At 38.5% G+C, this 20,591-nt stretch overlaps 1 protein-coding gene across 4 annotated transcripts in view; it reads left to right on the top strand.

Moving 5' to 3' along the window:
• The window catches only part of mtor (mechanistic target of rapamycin kinase), an 84,145-nt gene that overhangs the window by 6,064 nt on the left and 57,490 nt on the right, over positions 1-20,591 (top strand). For all 4 annotated transcript variants that reach the window (XM_046870795.1, XM_046870794.1, XM_046870796.1 and 1 more), the window contains exons 10-26: positions 93-221; positions 418-662; positions 1,615-1,830; positions 1,988-2,193; positions 3,102-3,224; positions 3,534-3,617; positions 3,783-3,875; positions 5,745-5,879; positions 7,348-7,477; positions 10,863-11,113; positions 11,774-11,857; positions 13,283-13,450; positions 16,445-16,557; positions 17,239-17,401; positions 17,773-17,865; positions 18,296-18,442; positions 20,284-20,426. In XM_046870795.1, coding sequence (XP_046726751.1) covers positions 93-221; positions 418-662; positions 1,615-1,830; positions 1,988-2,193; positions 3,102-3,224; positions 3,534-3,617; positions 3,783-3,875; positions 5,745-5,879; positions 7,348-7,477; positions 10,863-11,113; positions 11,774-11,857; positions 13,283-13,450; positions 16,445-16,557; positions 17,239-17,401; positions 17,773-17,865; positions 18,296-18,442; positions 20,284-20,426 — 2,523 coding nt within the window. The remainder of the gene's footprint in view (positions 1-92; positions 222-417; positions 663-1,614; positions 1,831-1,987; positions 2,194-3,101; positions 3,225-3,533; positions 3,618-3,782; positions 3,876-5,744; positions 5,880-7,347; positions 7,478-10,862; positions 11,114-11,773; positions 11,858-13,282; positions 13,451-16,444; positions 16,558-17,238; positions 17,402-17,772; positions 17,866-18,295; positions 18,443-20,283; positions 20,427-20,591) is intronic.

Here is a 20,591-nt window from a genome sequence, read left to right as displayed (position 1 = left end):
TCTTTTGCTCAGGATAGAAAAAAAGTATAATGATATTAAGTTTTGAATATAGTATGTTGTTAATACACACTGTCTTATCCATTGTGTTTCAGGAGGCAGAAGACTATGCAGGTAGATGCCACCGTTTTCACCTGTATCAGCATGCTGTCTCGAGCCATGGGACCCAGCATTCATCAAGATATTAAGGAGCTTCTAGAGCCAATGTTAGCTGTTGGACTTAGGTAATAATTACAAAACAACTTATGCAGTCCATCAAGCAGGAATCTTACTGATTGACCAAGTATATTTGATGCCTCTCACACACTAACTGACTCAGCTTTGTCAATCTGGTCATAGATAGACATTTTTACTGATATTACACACAGGTTTCTTTTAGTTAACATATGAAATATACTAAATGTATTCTCTCTGTTTTAGCCCTGCGCTCACAGCCGTACTCTATGACTTAAGCCGACAAATTCCTCAACTCAAGAAAGATATTCAGGATGGACTGCTTAAGATGCTGTCGCTGGTGCTGATGCACAAGCCATTACGGCATCCTGGCATGCCCAAAGGCCTTGCACATCAGCTGGCTTCACCCAGCCTCACCAACATCCCTGAGGCCAGTGACGTGGGCAGCATCACTCTGGCTCTGCGCACCCTGGGCAGCTTTGAGTTTGAGGGTAAAATATACTTACTCTTTATTTATTTATTTTTTGGGGGATTTTGCTGTTGGTATGAGATAAATATTAAAGGTGTAATATACACTCCACCTTTTAACACTATGGTTGCAAAAATGCAAAACATAAAATTGCTTGTCGTATTTTTATTAATGCCATCAACAGTAAAATATATATATTTTTAAGCATTTTAAAATAAAATGCCTGCTTGGTTACAAATAAAATGGAATACATCGAATTAATGCTATACACTTTTTTTTATTATTGATTCAATTGAGTAATCAATTAAAATGGCACAAATACAATTGATTAAATTAAATTAAATAAATGAAAAAAAAAAAATTATAGTTTTGATTTGTAATAGAAGAGTGTCTGCAAGAGTGAAAGGGAAAGTTTATAGGGCTGTGGCGAGACCTGCGATTTTGTATTGATTAGAGACAGTGGCATTAAGTTAAAGACAGGACGTGGAGCTGGAGGTAGCAGAGCTGAAGATATTGAGGTTTTTGTTGGGAGTGACGACGATGGACAGGATTAGAAATGAGTTTATTAGAGGGACAGTGCATGTAGGACGTTTTGGAGACAAGGTGAGGGAGGTGAGATTGAGATGGTTTGGACATGTGCAGAGGAGGGACACGGGGTATATCGATAGAATAATGCTGAGGATGGAGCAACCAGGAAGGAGGAAAAGAGGAAGACCAAGGAGGAGGTTTATGGATGTGGTGAGGGAAGACATGCAGGTAGTTGGTGTGAAAGAGACAGATGTAGAGGACAGGGGGATATAGAGACAACAATTCAATTTTAAAACACGAAACAATTTCTCACACGCGCAGTACGTAAAACAAGATTAAAGTTAAACACCATTTAATCCTGTCCTACCCTCGGATAGTCAGATAATAAATGGCAACTTTGGTCATATTTGATAGTACAACTTTGATTACTTGTTGCTCTTCTCCAGGTCATTCCTTAACGCAGTTTGTGCGACATTGCGCCGACCACTTTCTGAACAGTGAGCACAAAGAGATCCGCATGGAGGCAGCTCGGACTTGCTCACGTCTGCTCACACCTTCCATCCACCTGATCAGTGGCCATGGCCACGTGGTGAGCCAGACAGCCGTGCAGGTGGTAGCTGATGTCCTAAGCAAACTGCTGGTAGTAGGCATCACAGACCCAGGTGAGAGTGTTTCCTATTAGCTACAGATTTTATGGTTTATAATAGCAGTGCAGGTTGTACAGGTTCAGGTACAACTAAAAAAACTGCTACCAGATTTTGCACATTGTTCCAATCCTGTCTAAGGATTTACTTTATTCTTATTTAATGATATTTCCAGATCCTGATATCCGTTACTGTGTGCTGGCGTCCTTGGACGAACGTTTCGACGCCCACCTGGCACAGGCTGAGAACCTGCAGGCTCTCTTCGTGGCATTGAACGATGAAGTGTTTGAGATTCGAGAGCTGGCCATCTGCACAATCGGCCGCCTCAGCAGCATGAACCCAGCCTTCGTCATGCCTTTTCTGCGGAAGATGCTCATTCAGGTAGCAATTAAAATTTTTTAAGTATCTGTTTGAATCTGTCTTACACGGTCCTGAAATTATTTGGATTTTGATGAACACATTCATTTAAATACCAAGAAATAATTTCGTGTAGTTTCACGAGTTGCCAGCAGAGGGACCAGTTGTTCAACCAATGTTTTGCCTCTGACTTTGTTTCGTTGCCCCGAACTGCCTCAGGTGTCATTGTACTTTATATTATCTTTTTTCAGGCAAAAATGTAATTTTTTTTGGAATGGTTCTGATGTTGAACACATCAGAGTTTATTATGGATTATAATGTGGATTAGGAACAAGATTATACTTTCAGTTCTTTTTGAAATCTAGAATGGATCATCCTCATAGTTACCCAGTGATATTAATCATCCTTGTAGTGACGTTGGTATGGCTCGTCCTCCTAGTAAGACAATTATGCGGATTATTCTTATAGTAACACAGTAAAATGGATCAATCTTCTAGTAACACCTTGATATAGAATTATCCCCATTTTCATGGATATGGATCATTCTTAAAGTGAAACTTATGTACTATCCACGTAGTACCATCGTGGTATGGATCATCCTCAGAGTAACACAGTGATATGCATCATCCCCGTAGTGACACAGTGGTATGAATTGTTCTCATAGTGACATTTTACATTTACATTAATGCCATTTGACAGATGCCCTTAAATATACATTTATCCCAGCAGAGCAGCTAGGGGGTAAAGGGCCTTGCTCAGGGGCCCAGGAGTGATTCCATTTTAATCATCATCATCATAGTAAGACAATGGTATAGAGTATTCCCATAATAATACAATGGTATTGATCATACTTGTAGTTACTGTATTTTGGACTGTCCTTATAGTACTTTAGTGATATGGATCATTCCCAGTAATACAGTGGTATTTTTCAGATCCTGACTGAACTGGAGCACAGCGGTGTGGGCCGTAACAAGGAGCAGAGCGCCCGCATGCTGGGCCACCTTGTGTCCAATGCCCCTCGTCTCATCAGGCCTTACATGGAGCCCATTCTCAAAGTATAACTATATACCATATGCCACATCTTACCAATCCAGTTATACGCATTAAAGTAGAAGATAATGTTTATATAGTATGCTATATTATGAAATATATATATATATATATATATATATATATATATATATATATATATATATATATATATGTATGTATGTATATATATATATATATATATATATATATATATATATATATATATATATATATATATATATATATATATATGAATTACTCACTTCAACTTTCTCTTGTTAGATTTGATGTTATTTATTTATATACTCCCTGAATTTCACTATTCACTATAGGCACTCATCCTGAAGCTGAAAGATCCTGACCCGAACCCTGCCGTAGTCATTAGCGTCCTAGCGACCATTGGAGAGTTGGCGCAGGTATGGACCTTTTTTATGCTTCTTTCTGATCCTGTGACTCGTAATGGCATGTAAATAACTCTGTATGCTGTTCTGATCAGGTGACTAAGTTGTTGTGTCCGGGTCATGAGAACATCCCTTGCTTTATAATTGACCGTGTCTGTGTTTGTGTGTGTGTGGTGGCAGGTGAGTGGGCTGGAAATGAGAAAGTGGATGGATGAGCTTTTCCCTATTATCATGGACATGCTTCAGGACTCGTCCTCCTTGGCCAAAAGACAGGTATGATAAAACGTGAAAAGCATGATTTTCAGATTTCAAATGGATGTATATTGATACAGAAGGTTTATCAGATGTATTTTGTGGCATTATCTCCATATGGGTTGTGGTTATATGGTCAGATACAGTACATTTGTTTTAGAATGACTAACAACAAGGAAAATATATATTTTTAACCTCATTCTTTTTTTCTTTTTTTTTTTTTGGTAATTGCCTTAATTAATTTCTGAATTCCCAATGATAAATAAAACAGCACTGTTCTTCATGGCATGCTTTTTAGGACTGGTATATTCCCACCTCTCACTTTGCAGTAGCAGAATTCTCATTGTAAAGCTTGGCACAGTGACTGAACCACATTTCGTTGCTGTTTGGAGTCGCACCAGTTCAGTGCAGGTGCTGTGGGTCTGGAGTATTTAACACAACTATGATAAGGTCCAGTTCCCACATTAATAACTTTTCCTGCTACAGTCTTTAGAGATGTCATAAAGTCAAGGTGATTTAAGTAGACCTGGGTTTTGGGAAGGAAAATAGAAGCCAAAGAAACGGAAAAAAAAATCGCTTCTCAGCCTGTGGCACCTGTTTTTTCTATTTTCTGAGATTTAAAAATAAGTTTGCTTTTGAGATATTTTTCAGTTGTGTAGTGTGAACAACAAAAGGTTCTGAATAAATGATGCCATTATGCCTCAAGCAGTAATGACTGGTCATGCCGGTATAAGAAAAAAATAACCATAAGTAAATGTGATGTGTTCAAGTGGAAAGCAGAGTTACTGTTACTACCCTGAAGTATATATATTTTTTTTAGTTACAGAGCAGCCCATGTTTAATTCTTCTTATATCGCAGCAGTTTGCCAGAGACATCCACACATCATGCTTTTCACCAATTATAATGACATAAATGACATAATGACATATCACATAAAATAAGCTCCCTCACCAGCTCCCCCCACTCATGGCTTAAATATAAGATGGAAAAAAAATTGTTAATTGCAAAACCAATTGTTAATTATAGCATATAGGTCCCTAAGGAGGAGATACTTCATTAGAGGTCGACCGATTCATTGGTTGTGTCAAATAATCTGCACAGATAGTTAATTGCTGGAACTATCGGCTATCGCCAAAAATCCATACAGACAGTTTTTCCGGGTTCCAGTCCACAGCCATTAAGACAGTGGCCTCTAGAGGTGAGTCACTGATGCCACGTGCTGTTTGTTTTCACAGGGGGTGCTATTTTACTGTATATTTATTGATTATTTATATAATTATATTTATTAATATAATGTGTATTCATATTTATTTCATTTTCATGATTCAGTATTGTTTTTTATTTTTATAATAAAGTTCATTGTTACTTTGTGTTTTTTTTTTTCATTTATTTTTTATTCAGTATCCATTAAAAAATCAGTTGATTAGTCGGTTATAAACAAGTACTAACCGGTAAAATCGGTAAAATCCACTATCGGTCTACCTCTTTACTGTATGATTATAGTAATGACAATGTAATGAAAGAAATGTTCTAGTATACACCTGTTTTTGAAATACAACATTATCAGAAGTCATTGGAGATGAACATCTTAAAGCCTATCAGATTTAAGTACCTTGTGCTGTAGACTTTTAGGTATAGAGTTTAATTCAGCCTGAGTTCTAGTCACTTCTTTCTGCTTCTTTGAATCACAAAACTGAATGTGAATAGGTATCAGAGCATATGTCAAGTTGAACTGGTAAACTGACCAAAGTAAATGACATTATTAGCCATATATCAATTATATAAGAAGAAATTTCCTTACAATGAATTGTACCTTTACGTACCCTAATCCCATCAGCTGGCTAAAAGATATCTGCATCAGTAAACCCTGTCATTTTGTCTCCCACCAGGTGGCGCTGTGGACTCTGGGCCAGCAAGTGGCCAGTACCGGCTATGTAGTGGAACCCTACAGGAAGTATCCGTCTTTGCTGGAGGTACTGCTCAACTTCCTAAAAACGGAGCAGAACCAGGGCATCAGGCGAGAGGTGAGGCATGCGACGTTCGTGTGTAATGTGTGACCAGAAAAGCTTGGTTTGAACCCTTTTCAATTCCATTGCAGTTTTTTGAGTATCTAATAACTATTTACAATTATTCTTCAAAAAGTAGCTTCATTTAATTACATGTTCGAATTTGTCTCCCACAGCCCTGAAATTATTCGGGTTTTAGATGAAAGCATTCATTTAATAACCAAGCAATAATTTGTGGGATGTTTAGTATGTTGAAGATTTCTTTATCTTCGATACGAATAAACTTGATCTGGACAGGAATAGAAGGCTTGGTTTGAACCACATTTATTCCCATTACACTATTTGAATTTGTAATAACTATTTAAAATCATTCTATAAAAAGAAGCTTCTTCAAGGGATGTAATGCACCTGCAATAGTTCTATATAAAACTGTGGGTTTTGAAGCAGATTTGAAACTGGTGCGCCTCTGCACCACATTACTGACGTGTTTTTAGAAAACACACTCTCATGCTAACTGAAGTCGTCAATTTAAGGGTTCTTGACACATACATGTCTGTAGCCTAAACATCCATTCTAAACATTTTAGTGTCTTTACTTCTCGGTGTTCGAATGATCCTCATGTCTAGTACCAAGAGTCAAGACCTGTCTGATAACTCATTTGAAGATCCAGAGCATCTTTAAATATTTAGTACAGGTCCAAATGATAATTTACCGTTTTTATATTTAAAGAAATCACACAAATATTCAGTACCATGCAAATAACGCATCTAATGTAATTGACGGTGTATCGTTTTTAGCGTAGATAATTGTATTTGTATCTTTTGAAAAAGAACTTTCAAGGTCTGACAGCATCTTAAGGTCTTTAACGTCTCAAAATTTTAATTTCTAAGATGACACTTGAGTCGTATCATCTTTTCTATCTTCAATTCATCCTCATCAATTAATTTAATTTAACTATCCAGATTTCCACTTAACATTTTCATTAGTGCTCATAACACTAGTTTTTATTATTTAAAAACCCCCACAAACTTTTGCCTTAATATCTATATTAACACTTTGTTACCAGACATAATTAATTTGCAGTTTAGAATATTGGATATCAAATATATTAGATATAACTTTAATTTTATTATATAGGAACGCAACCTCTACTTTATTCTTTATTATTTTTTGACTATACTGCTGGAGTGGAATTATTTTCCTATTTTTTTGTTTCTTTTTATCTTGCCATACCACATTATCTGTTTTATGCAATTTTAGTGCACTTTGTCCCGTTTTTGAAGTCAGGTGAAAAAATCTTAAATAATAATGAAGCGTGATGCAGAGCAGATTGAAGTAGTTCAGATGCAGAACATTTTCCCAAACATTCCAACACGGGGAAACCAGACACGAACACACCATCGTGTTGTTATGCTTTATTTTGATCGTTTATTTTTAAATAGATTTTTTTTATTTTTTTTTATTCAAAACTGATTTTATTTTCCAGGCCATCCGCGTGCTAGGACTTCTTGGTGCGCTGGACCCCTATAAGCATAAAGTTAACATCGGCATGATTGACCAATCACGCGATGCTTCTGCTGTGAGTCTCTCAGAATCCAAGTCCAGTCAAGATTCAGGTAAACACTAGCATTAATAACAGTGTATGTTTTTTTTTTTTTTTTTTTTTTAAACTGTCACGTGTACATTACAGCACAGTCATATTCACAGAGGGTTAAGGGCCTTGCTCGAGGGCCCTGCTCAAGGGCCCAAGAATGGCAGCTTAGTGATACTGGGGCTTGAATCCCTAACTTTCCGTATGCACTCATACATATATTGTGTTAAACTGGTAATTTCCTCATCCTGAAAAGCTTGTGTAAAAACTCTTCTAACAACATTTCGTATGTTGCACACCTTCACAGTGACACAAGAAATTCTCACGGCTTGTCAGTCTTTATTTACGTTTAGTCCTTCGGTCCATTCATTAATATATAGTGCTATGTTTATATATAAAAGCTTCCAAGTATCGTCACCTGACCAGGTGCAGACTATGACACATACGCAACCGACATGTCCAAACACCTGAAGCTGGCTGCCGCGGCATCTTAGCTTTTTGGTGTCCGACACACATTACCACATTACCACATTAATCAGCTGTGTTGTACATTCGTAGAACTACGGGAATGTTTGGCTTTTTGTAACCGAACATTCACTCGTCAGTTGAGGACCATAGTTTAGAGCTTGGACAAGATGGGTGACACTAAGCATTGTTGTAATTGCTTTCTAAGGGCCATGTTCAATGTCGGTATTTATATTTATATAGTGAAGGTTTTCCATTTACATTTGGCTTACACTTGTTTTAGCGCACCAGTCCAATTATTCAAATGTAGTTCTTGTATTTTATTCGAGTCGAGGGATAAACGCCTTACAAGCAGTTGCATTCAAAGCCTAAAAAATAGATCTAGATTGGTAATATTGTGAACGATTCGATGAATTAAGCAGACCTAGCATCTCTAATAACTCATTTTCTGTTTCTGAAATTTGGTGTCTCCAGTTAGAGTTTTATTTCTATGGACATTAATGTTCAGATAGTGTTAACTCGATGTAATGAAGGTATATATTTGTAATTGACTGCTCTTGAATGGCATTCCATGTTTTAAAGTATTTGAGGCTCAGAATAAGAAAAATCGACTTTAAATTCAAGGGCAGAGCTGCACATAACAGGGATGATTCTGTTTTTTTTATTCAACTCCACCCCATATGTGCATCTCACGCAACTGTCATAATACATACCATGTACGTAGGTCCTCGTATCCGCATCAGTTTTAACTCTTCTCTATGCTTGCGCATCTTGGCTTTGAATACAGTGTGCCGTTCTTGTGCCTTATTTTGGTTTTGGGAGAAAACTAATAGGTTTAACAGTAGGGACTACATGAAGGAGCAGGAAGTGGGAGATATGTCCCCTCAGAGAGATAGGGTTTCATTAAAGGGCAGTGTCTGGGGCACTCCGTCAGCATGCGCCTGAAATACTGCTTCAAAGTGCTCACACTTTTCCCTCGTCTCAAAAAGACTATGCATTGGCCGCTGTCCACATTTCTGTGAGGAGCCATGGGAAATCAGAATAAACGTGAGTCATGTCGGGTTTACTGCTGAGAGGAGGAGAACGAGAGCTGTGCAGTCGACGACGGCTCGTCGTTCTGGACTGCATCGTTATTGCTTAGCGAGCGCTGCGGAGCCAAGCCTCAGCTGGGGAAAACGTTTTCTGAAAGAGACTTTTTCACAAAGCATGCTTTATATTACAGCGTTTAGGTTCGCTAACAAAATTCTGCGATCCGTTCTTAGCTCACAAATACACCTACCTTTTCAGTCATTGCTTTGTCTGCGAGGTAAATCAGCTGCAGGTGCTTTCTGTTAGGTCTTGAAACACATACTTCACTGTGGTTGGGGAAAAAAAAACATTCAGCCAACAGTATTCAAGAGGGAATATTAAATACTAAACCACTGTAGTAGAATTCAGTTTTTAGTGGCATTGTCAAATTATTCTTATGTTGGTCTTAATCTGAATTTGTATCGCTTGTGCCACCGAAATTGTTGTTGAAGTACAGCAATTTTTTTTTTTTTTGCACTATTATGCAATAATACTATTCTATGTCAATTGATCCTTCTGTTTTTTAACTTCTTGTTTTGCTTGATTGGCGTATAGTCAATTGGCAACGTATTTTTTTTTTATTGATTTATTCATAAATTGCATGCACGTTGTCGTCATCCTTCTGATTTCACCATTTCAAAGACCACCCCGAGCTTCCTTCCATCATCCTTGGCACCCTGGAGTCTACTATTCTAAGTACAGTGAAAACCGAGCACCTGTGAGCCTCCAGCCCCCAAATTTTATTAGCTTTCTCAGCAGCCAGACACAACACTGTTCACGCCAACATCAAACGCTTCAGTGAATTTAAAAAGGGGATGTGTTTTGTGTGGGTGGGTGGGGGTATATCTATGAGGAGATGAAGTCATAGTGGCTCATGAAAAACAGCCTCCAAACACACACTCCGGCGTGCAAACACACATAATTGTTTAATGTGCATGTGAGACCAATCTGACATCTTTACGACCGCAGGAAGCACCCAGCCACAGACCGCAAGGCCTCCTGGTTTGCATGGTTGTGAAGCCACAAAGCCTTTCTTAAGGTCCAGTTTATTCCCCCTCATGCAAGACTTTGTGTCATTTTGGACACTTTGTTTGCCGAGCTCAATCACAGAACTAAAGCAAACAGCCTGTGCAGATTTATTGCTGCCTTAGCTGGAAGTAATGAGGTTTTATTTTTTAGGTTTATTGCATTGCCTTTGTCTGTCACATCAAGCCATGCAGCTGAATTATCTCCATCTTTTCAGAAGAAGGAAGTTTAAATGATTTGTCAAAATTTGGCTTCTTAGACCAAGTGACATCATTGATCTGTGGGCCATCAGAGATCTGTAGAATTTATTGCTAAATAATCTGATTTTGAACAACATTTCACCAATGAACGACTTGAAATGATCCAGTCCTGCATGTTTCATGTTACATTGTAAAGTGCCTTTGACAGACGTAGGCTCATGGGGGAGATATGAAGGTCTCGTCCAGCTGCTTTGTCTGACTCGGCCATGAAAAGAAGCAGGGAAAGAGATATTGTAGGACTGTCACTGAGGCAACCATTTTATGTAGAACTTTGACATACAAAATAGACCATATTTCTCTTGCTTGGCTCCTGAAATGCTCATAGACCTTTATTACAGCAAAGCTTTGTTTGGGATTGAAGTACTCATCCTTCAAGCTGCTTAAAAGATTATAAAGGCTTGAGTATTGTAAAATATTTCTGCAAAGATTTTTTAAGACAACAAAAGCGAAATCACTGCCACTGCCTTAATATCAGAAGACACTTGGATCTACTGGAGTGTATTAGTTCTTATCAAATGCTTACAATTGGCATCATTCGTGTATCACTGAGATTAAAAATGTAAATGTATGTGTGCCCTCCACCCCCTTTAGCCGACTACAGCACCAGCGAAATGCTCGTGAACATGGGCAACTTGCCTCTGGACGAGTTTTACCCGGCTGTTGCCATAGTGACGCTGATGCGCATCCTGCGTGACCCATCGCTCTCCAACCACCACACCATGGTGGTGCAGGCGGTCACCTTCATTTTCAAGTCGTTGGGCCTGAAATGTGTGCAGTTCCTGCCCCAGGTCATGCCCACGTTCCTCAACGTCATCCGTGTGTGTGACACCAGCATAAAAGAAGTAAGTGTCAGAAACGGCGAGGCTTTCAGAATAGGTATCACAATGTATTTAACATTTATTAAAATGAATAATTTTCCTATTTAAATCATTATGCTCATTCAGGTTTAAAAAGCAATTCATGGAATTGATGTAGCATGAGAAGACCTGAGATGCAGTCAGCATTCACATTCATCCCAAAGGTGTTCAGTAGAGTTGAGGTCCAAGCTCTATAGCAGGCTACTCAAGATCTTACACTCCAAACCATGTACACCATATCTTCATGGAGGCTTTGTGCACAGGGGTTTTGTCATGCTGGGGAAGGGAAAATTTACCACATCTAATACAGTTGTGTGCCTAAAAGTTTGTGGTCACATTTTGGGGAAGAAACAAATATGGCTGGAAAAGTCCCAACACTTTTGTCCATATAGGCTATTTTACCCAAAACAAAAATGGCATTAGTAAAACCATGTGCTAGAATATTTAGCAGATTTATCGAGAACCATGAACGTTTTTTATTTTTTTGTGTCATGTCTGTTTTGAAGTTGCTTGTTACTTTCTACCGAGATCGGTAATAATTTATGAAACCGTAGTAACACTGAATAAAGCATGATTATAGAATCAGTTATCTATTAGCAGCCTTTTGATTTAATTGAGCCTGTTCTTTATCTCATTACGTTTTAGTTGGTTCCACTCCTTGGTATGGTGGTGTGCTTTGTCAAGATCCACATCCGACCATACATGGATGACATCGTCACCCTGATCCGAGTAAGTCCCCCATCACCTTCCCTTCTTATATTAGTCTTCTGGGGTGCCACATCATGGATCTATGTTTTCGTTTTTGTTTTAGTTTGTTTTTGCCACAATGAGCATAATTTTCACTGAGCTTTCATGCAGACATACCTATAAAAGTGAAATGTTTTCCTTTTTCTTGTTTTGTCTTCTGGTGCCCTTTACCCCAGCCCCTCATTTAACACCTTTACACAGCTTTACTGTAACGGATTTAAAATACAAATTATTGGTTTCTTTTTTTTTTTTATTTACTCATCCAGATGCTGCAAGCGTGAATTGCTATTGCAGATTTGTCATAAAAATCATGCTGGGGGTTCGGAGGTCTTTCACAGCAGTCAGCAGTCGTCTGGCCAAAGCATTTGACAGTTTTATAAGACGTATGACTCACTGTTTCCAACCCCCATCATCTGTTTTCTGCTTTTTCAAGATGATCATTCACGCTTTTTGCTAAAAAAAAAAGAAAAAAAGAAAAAAAAAAAATGGTATCGGGTAGAAAAGTGGGCCTAAACCTCTATTACTGAATGGCATGGACCTAATGTTCTTTAGTGCATATTTAACCTTTATTCCAGTCTGCTCTCACTGTTTCAGGAAGTCTGAGACATTTTTACTAGTATTAGTCTGATTTCGGAGTGTGAATCAGAGTATCAGAAATGAGGGTTGGTTACAGTAGCTTTCACGCTGACTATAAATCCAAAGATTATTAACTGAAGGATATGTTTTTTTTTCATTTACAGGTCAGAAGTTTGGCAATAGTAAAAAAGTCAAACATACCTTTGTCAAGTGTGGGTAGAAACCACAAAGGTTACTCACTTTCTCATTAAATTTGTTAGTTAAAAAAAAAATATATTTTTTTTCTCCATCACATGCATTTATTCAATGGTCCAATAACAGGAACATCTCACATTTCCACAGTGCTTATTTGTATTGCCTTGCAGACTATTTTAGAAGCTCATATCTATAAAATAAAGTTCCTCCAACCAAAAACACACAGCATGTTTGATCCAAGTTCCGGGACTTGCATTGAATCTTTTTTTGACTGCACTCAAACCGTAGCAGTGTTTGTTTGAAAGGGCAGAATGAGACCACCTCAGTCAGATTTTAGATCATATCTGACCGGTTGTTTTGTCCTGCGTGAGTGCATTCGCCGAACCGCACCACCGGGAGAAAATACCCACAAATTCGATTAAAACTGACTAAACATCACTCATATAAATGAAACCGAATCCATTTTAAAAGTATTCTTCAGCCATAAACCGATTTATGTTCTGAGTTTTTTCATAGTTTCTGAGTATTATTGAAAGCAATTTGATTACTAAACCCTAACCAGGCTCAGCGTTTCAGCTTCAATCCAGATAGCATATAGTGTTTTTTTTTTTTCCTTATTTATTGATGCACTTGCAGGAATACTGGACCCCGAACAACCCAATGCAGAACACCATCATCTTGCTCATCGAGCAGATAGTCGTGGCTCTGGGAGGAGAGTTCAAGCTGTACCTGCCCCAGCTTATCCCACACATGCTGCGGGTCTTCATGCATGACATCAGCCCTGGACGAAGCGTTACCATTAAGGTAAAAATGTGCATAAATATATACACAAACATAAAAAAGCGTGTAAAGGTCATGGTTACGTCTAAATATTTAGAACTCCAGCTAGACAACTAGCTCCTGGTTATCATTTACAACTGAAGTACCATCTGCAGCCACAGGCCCTCAGCAGCTCATTTATCAGCTGCTGATTTTATGTTTCCCTGAGCATTAATACAAGGTTACTTTCAAGATTACAGGTTCTTTTCAAGATAACTGGTTTCGCATTGTAGTAAATTGGCATATTGGGCTGTGCAATTTAAACCATAGCATTGACTTTTGATTGTTTTTTCTTTTTTTATATGAACTGGATTTTTGATCCTTAGATCATTTTGAAAATTGAATCGTGTGATGTTTTAAATGCAAGAAATGTGATTTTATTTGCCTTATAGATAGAATGAGGTATCTGTTGCTAAAATCTAAATGATTCCGAAAGCTTCCGAAAGCTTCTCTGGCTCACACGGTGCTTTCAAATCTTTAAGGATTTGGCAAACATTACCAGTGTGAAACTATTATTTTGATGCAGCAGGTCTCATGAGGCCACTTAATGCCATTTTATTTATTCATTTTAATTATTATATTTTTTTTAATAATTAAAGTAATTTAATTAAAGTCTTATTTTTTAAATAATTTTTTAAATTTTAATTAAAGATTAAAAATTCTGTAAGTTACTTTTATAATAGTGCCACCTCAGTTCTATTTTTCTATATACATATTTGTAGTCCTTATACCACAAACAACTATTTGTTTTTTGCTCTTTATTTTGCCTCCTAGAATTATATAACGACAGTAAAGCATGTGCATTTCTAATTGTGGAGTAAGGCAGCGTCAATGTTCAATACATCTGGCGTCTGTAAATGACATAAACACTACATTCACCTAAAACCAGGTGAACTCAGTGCACTGTGTTCCCTGCACTCATGTTCAGTTGCCAAACCCGATAAACTTATTTCAATTTAATTTTCTTTGTTTTGGTTTTCTGCTGCTTTATTACCGTGTTTAGATATTCGGTTCATGCGGACTTTTGTAATAGTGCCACCTCAGTTCCAGGAACACATGTCCTCCTTCTATTTTTCTACATAAATATTTGCAGTCCTTTTACCACAAACAGTAGTAACAGGCTTTTTTTTCCCACCATTGTACATCTTACTGTATTACCAGGCCAGTTTTCCTCGCCTCTTCCTGATGTGCATTCGCTGCGGCCATTAAGGACAGACGGATGAGTGGTTTATAATGGAAATCTGGAATCGCTTTGCTCAATTGATGTGATTTTTAGTGCTTTGACTCCCACATGTGAAACCTCAGGAAGATTGTGTGCTCGTTCAAGGGTGACGGCGAGCTTATGTCATGGATGCCACTAGATTTGTAAAAGCTTTTCCAATAACACAACGTTATTATGTTCCTCTTTGGTTATAGTCCAGTTTAAGCCTTACTGTCCAGGCATGAACTCGATTCATGTTTAGAAAAACAGACCTTTTTTTTTTTTTTTTTAAATGACATTCAGTCATAGATAAATATTACAAATGCACTATATGAACAAAAGTTTGTGGACACCTGACCATAAGATTCCTATATGCTTTTTGAACATCCCATTCCCGATTAAGTTTCCATTTTCATTTATAGCCTCCACTCTTCTGGGAAGATGTTCCACCAGATTTTGTGTGTGGTTGTAGAGATTTGTGCTCATTCAGCCACGAGGGCATTTGTAGGCAGGTACTATTGTAGTTTAAGGAGGCCTGGGGTGCAGTCCAGTTCATTCCAAAAATGTTCACAGGGTTTAGGTCAAAGCTCCTATAGCAGGCCACTCAAGATCTTCTTCTCCAACCCAAGTCAAGTTTATTTCTGTAGCGCTTTTCACAACAGACATTGTCTCAAAGCAGCTTTACAGAATTTTAAGAGTTGAGGTGAAAGGTGTGCATTTATCCCTGATGAGCAGCCATGGTGACTGTGGCAAGGAAAAACTCCCTTAGATGTTATGAGGAAGAAACCTTGAGAGAAACCAGTTTCAAAACACCAGCTTCTCCATGCCAGAGCCTTTAAACACTCAAGGAGGTCGGCAGTACCTCCTTGAGTGGCAGGCTCGATCGGTTTATCAGATTTATCTAACACAGATATACTTTGGTTTAATGTGTCAGTCAGGTTCATTTCCAAGTTTTAGATTGGCAATTGGTTGATGAGGTTCCACCCTTCTAAGTGTTTACCGCTTAAAGTCTAATTCTTCTTATTTTTTACCAACATTAACCTCAAAACTCGAAAAATGTAAGACACTGGGATGTCAGGCCAGAGAAGCACAGAAATAAACTGTGGCTTGCAGAAAAAGACTTGAAAGCAAAGGGAGGAATATCGCAGGCTCCCACTGCCCCGTAATCAGCAGGCGTCCACAGAAGATCTACACCCAACAACCACTCAGATAGAATATCAGCCACACATGAGACACAGAGACTGACGACTGCGGGCCAGTTCAATAAACCCATCGTCTCCAATTATTTAACCTCACATGTATACAGAATGTCCCTGACATGACACTTAATACAATGGTGTGTGTACAGTGGCAGAGCTTCATGTCTGGTCAGATCAGTGGTCTGGCAGGGAGCTCCTTCATCCCAGGGAATGTCTGGGCCACCTGTTTTAAATGCTCGTTTTACACAAAAAAATTGATGTACAGGAAAAGATTTATCTCAGATTGTGGCCTGTGACCTTTCCGTATTCTCCGATGAACAAAAACAGAGCAATCGTGAATAGTGGAATGGTTTTCCAGAAACCATTAAAGGTCTGCCATTTTCTACAGTTTGGCATTCTCGGTCTCCTCAGATTTTGAGGTAATAGAGAATTTAGACTCGCACTCATATTTGAGGTCAGACAGATTTATATCATTTGTTAGCTAAGTAAACTTTGACCTATATCAGTGTTTATTATATCAGTTGTTGCTTTTTTTCCAGCACTTCGCTGATTTCTTCTTATTTTTTTCCTGCTTTGCAGCTTCTCATGGCCATCCAGCTGTTTGGTGCCAACTTAGATGACTACCTCCATCTGCTGTTGCCTCCGATAGTCAAACTGTTTGATGCCCCTGATGTCCCTCTGCCTGCCCGGAAGTCAGTAAATCTTGTTAATCTTTCCAGCTTTGTGTTTACTTGTTGTGTTTTTTGTATTTACCTGGTGGTATTTTTTACTTACACCAGTGTCTTTGAAAAGTTCGTTGGCTGTAGATATGTAATCTCAGTGCTAGGCAATAAGATCAGAAGCTATACAGTGGATGTGCTCTCCTCATCAGAAAAAGAGACATCCTTGACAGTCAATCTCTGTTTTGAGGGAACTATAGCAAGTAGGCGATTCCACCGCTTGAAAAAAAGGCCACGTGATGGCGTAGAGAATAAATACGAATCGGGTGACTGCTTCCTCCCGCGTCGGCAAGGGTTCCTGTTATTGGAACTCTCTGATTGAAACACCAGAGCAGTTTGGCCTGCCATCTCATGTCGGCTTCGATATGTCCTCATCACCCTTGAAAGACACTTCATGCCAAAATGAAAGCACATTTGGGTTTAGAATTTTTTTATTACGTTTTTTTTTTGGTGTCAAACGAATATATTTGCCCTGTTTCAATTAAATGTCCAACACAAGAAGTCCTATTTTCGTTTCTTTATCTGGCTAAGTGTTATTATTATTTGTTGGAAATATAAAAACGATTCAAACGGCAAATTTTGCAGTGTTGCCAGTGCTTACGGTAAGCGTTAGAAGGCTTTCCAGTTAAAGTTTTCTCTCTGTTTTGACTGCAGGGTTGCTTTGGAAACTTTAGATCGTCTGACCGAGTCTCTAGACTTCACCGACTATGCTTCCAGAATCATCCACCCTATTGTGCGCACTTTGGATGGAACTCCTGAGTTGAGGAGCACAGCAATGGACACCCTGTCCTCTTTAGTTTTCCAGCTTGGTAAAAAGGTACTTGTGCAATTTATCCACCCATGAATATTCAAACCCCAATGGCAAAGTTTCCGGTGCACCACCGTCCACTGGAAAGCACTTAACGATGATTTAAATAACGTTGGCTGTGTTTCTTACTTTCTTTGTTTCTTTTTTATGTTAAAAGTGTGGCTGCTAATAAGAATGGGATGATGTCATTTTCCTTTTTTTTCACCCTTTCCTAACCTCCCCTAAAGACCACTAAGGCTAGCATGTGGCCACCATGTGCACCTTTTGATCATGAAAGCAGGCAGTAGCTTGTCATTTGTGTGCATCAAATAAACTTCACGGCAGCTGTGACACTCTTGAAAACTCCTTTCTCTCCTCTTTTTTTTATTTTTTAAACACAGTACCAGATCTTTATTCCCATGGTAAACAAAGTGATGTTAAAGCACCGAATCAACCACCAACGATACGATGTGCTCATCTGCTCCATCGTCAAGGTCAGTGTCCTATAACTTTTCTCCATGACTCTGTTTCATTCCTGGCTCCATTCTTGGACCTGTTGACTCTTGTAAACAAGCTAAGATCCCGAAGCAGAACAAACGTCCTGTTGTTTTCACGAGCAGGGTGTTTCCTCGTTTTCTTTGAACCAAATGTTACCCTCTCTTTTTTTTTTTTTTTTTTTTGAGAGTCATCAGTGACTCCTTACCAGTGAACCCATTCTCAATCCCCAATCCTCCTCTAATGAATGGTCCCCAACCATCTGAAAACAATTTAGCAGTCATCCTCTCCTTCAGACATTACAAAAGATGTATTGCAATATGTTTTGCGCCATTCAGGGCCTCCTTGATTAGGGCAGTGATTTAAGATGTCTAAGCAGAAATGTTTATTTTTGCTTATTTATTGATCGTAATTTTTTCCGTTTCCCAGGGTTACACTTTGGCTGACGAGGAAGAAGACTCGCAGGTTTTCCAGCATCGCCAACTGCGTAGTAGCCAAAGCGACACACTGGAGGGTGGCCCGGTTGAATCTGGTCCGATGAAGAAGTTGCACGTCAGCACGACGGCGCTTCAGAAGGTCAATATAAAGTGTGTGTGAAAAATACCGAGGAACGAACAAACGCGCCATTTTGTTCTCGCGAGCGCTCATACGCCGACATGTATACAGATGCAGATGGATGAAAAGGTTTCGGTAATCCGACAGATTTCAGCTCTAGGCGAGACTTAATTAAGAACGTCTTGTTCCGGGGAAAATATTTCTCCATGTTCTCTTTCCTGTGCACATCATTTTATTCATCAGGTAGCTTAATTGATTGCCAGACAGTTTTTCTCATAGAAAACGAAATTGTTCTCATACTTTGGCGGACTCTCTGGCAATTTAACAAATCCTATTAAAAGCTTAAAACTTGGTAACCATATCTCTATTATTTCCATTTGTTTGTTCTGGAATGAATGAAGAAAAGCATGCAAGACATGATGTATCTAAGTAACAGTTGCGGTTGCAGCTTTGAAATAACTGCGCTTGTCTGTCTCTCATGAATCATGCCCGGTCATGCACTGTTAGTATTTTGACAGAATGCAAATATTACACTGAGACTTTTATAAGCCATGATGTTCTGGCTTACTGGAAAAAGGTGACGAGGCGTAAGAGCAGTAAAGGGCCGTCGGTGATCCCGCCAAAAAGCACGTTCCATTGTTTCTGTTGCTGGCCAGCGTGCTGCAGTGATTCACAGCTGTCACGTGAAGAATGAGCAGATCTTTCCTTCCTCCTTGTCACCCAAAATCCAGCTGCTCTTTAAGCAAATAGAAAAACAGACACCCTTTGGGTTGTAAACGGCGCCACTTTCTCTTGCTCCAATTTTTGAGACGTTTTCTATATTTGTGGACACAGTCTCAGATTTCTGTTTTGAACAAATCGAAAAATCTCGAACCTTTTTTATTTATTTTTTTTCCCCACAAGGAATTATTTTTTATAGCTGTAAAATAAATTCCACTGACTCCCCGATGGCAAAGTTTTAGTGCCATGTTAAAGTCAAACTTCCGAGAATAAAGTCGTAACAATACAAGAATCGTGTAGAAATATTTTGAGAATAAAGTCAAAATTAGGACAATAGTTTTAGTGCATGAGGATAAAATCGATATGTTTTGAGAATGAAGTCGAAATTATGAAAATAAAATCGTGGCCATCCAAAGGGGTCATTTCAGGTCAATTTCTTTGATCATCATTATCATCATTATCATCATTATCATCATTATCATAGTCTCTCGAGAAACAACATATTGTCTTCGTGTAGCAGTCGGATTTAACCATCGATATCGTTGGAGTGGACCACTGGTCACCATTTCAGACTGCAGTTTACTACAAACCGCTGGAGGGTTCATTTACTAATTATATCTCCGTGCTAACTGCTAAAATAAAATAGGATTTAACCAAATCCTCCACATCCATTTTATGCAAAACAGCGAAATATTTCTTGCACTTGTGATTTTTTTAAATTGAAATATTACCACTGTAATCTTGTATTGCTACATTATTCTCAAAATGTTTTGACTTTATTCTCATACTGTTAGCACCTAATTCTCGTAATTTCGAGTTAATTCTCAAAATATTCCGACTTTATTTTCGTAATCTTCTATTATTATTATTTTTTTTATTAACGTGGTGCTAAAACGCAGTCGTAGTGTTGTAATATCCATCACCTAAAAAAAAAAAAAAAAACAATTATAAAAAATAAATGTCAGGCTTGAAATAAATAAACCTTTCCCTGTTGCTATGCTTCATGGACCACACTTTGGAAACCAACTGCCTGAAAAAGCGTTCAAATCCTAGAAGTCTTGATATTTTCTAAGTTGGCTCTGTTTTCAGATAATGTCTTTGAAAGTGTTTACTGTTGACTGAGTGGTATGTGTGCGCTGTAGGCATGGGGTGCTGCCAGAAAGGTGTCTAAAGACGACTGGCTGGAATGGTTGCGGCGCCTCAGTGTTGTCCTGCTGAAAGAGTCGCCCTCTCCTGCACTGCGCTCCTGTTGGTCCCTCGCTCAGACCTACATTCCACTAGCCAGGTGAATTCTACCGACCTTATGTTTCTTTTAGGGAACTTCTCCTGATAACTGTAGGGCTGAACACCGATCTGCTGCATTTTTTTTCTCAGGGTAATTGAAGCCAGATTTGTGTTTATTAGTGTAAAGTCTGTTGTAGGGCTGCAGCTATCGATTATTTTAATAATC

Source organism: Silurus meridionalis, chromosome 17 (genome assembly GCF_014805685.1).
Source record: "Silurus meridionalis isolate SWU-2019-XX chromosome 17, ASM1480568v1, whole genome shotgun sequence".
NCBI classification, from domain to species: domain Eukaryota; kingdom Metazoa; phylum Chordata; class Actinopteri; order Siluriformes; family Siluridae; genus Silurus; species Silurus meridionalis.
The sequence above is the reverse complement of the archived record's forward strand: the minus strand, read 5'-3'. Positions and strand labels throughout refer to the sequence as shown.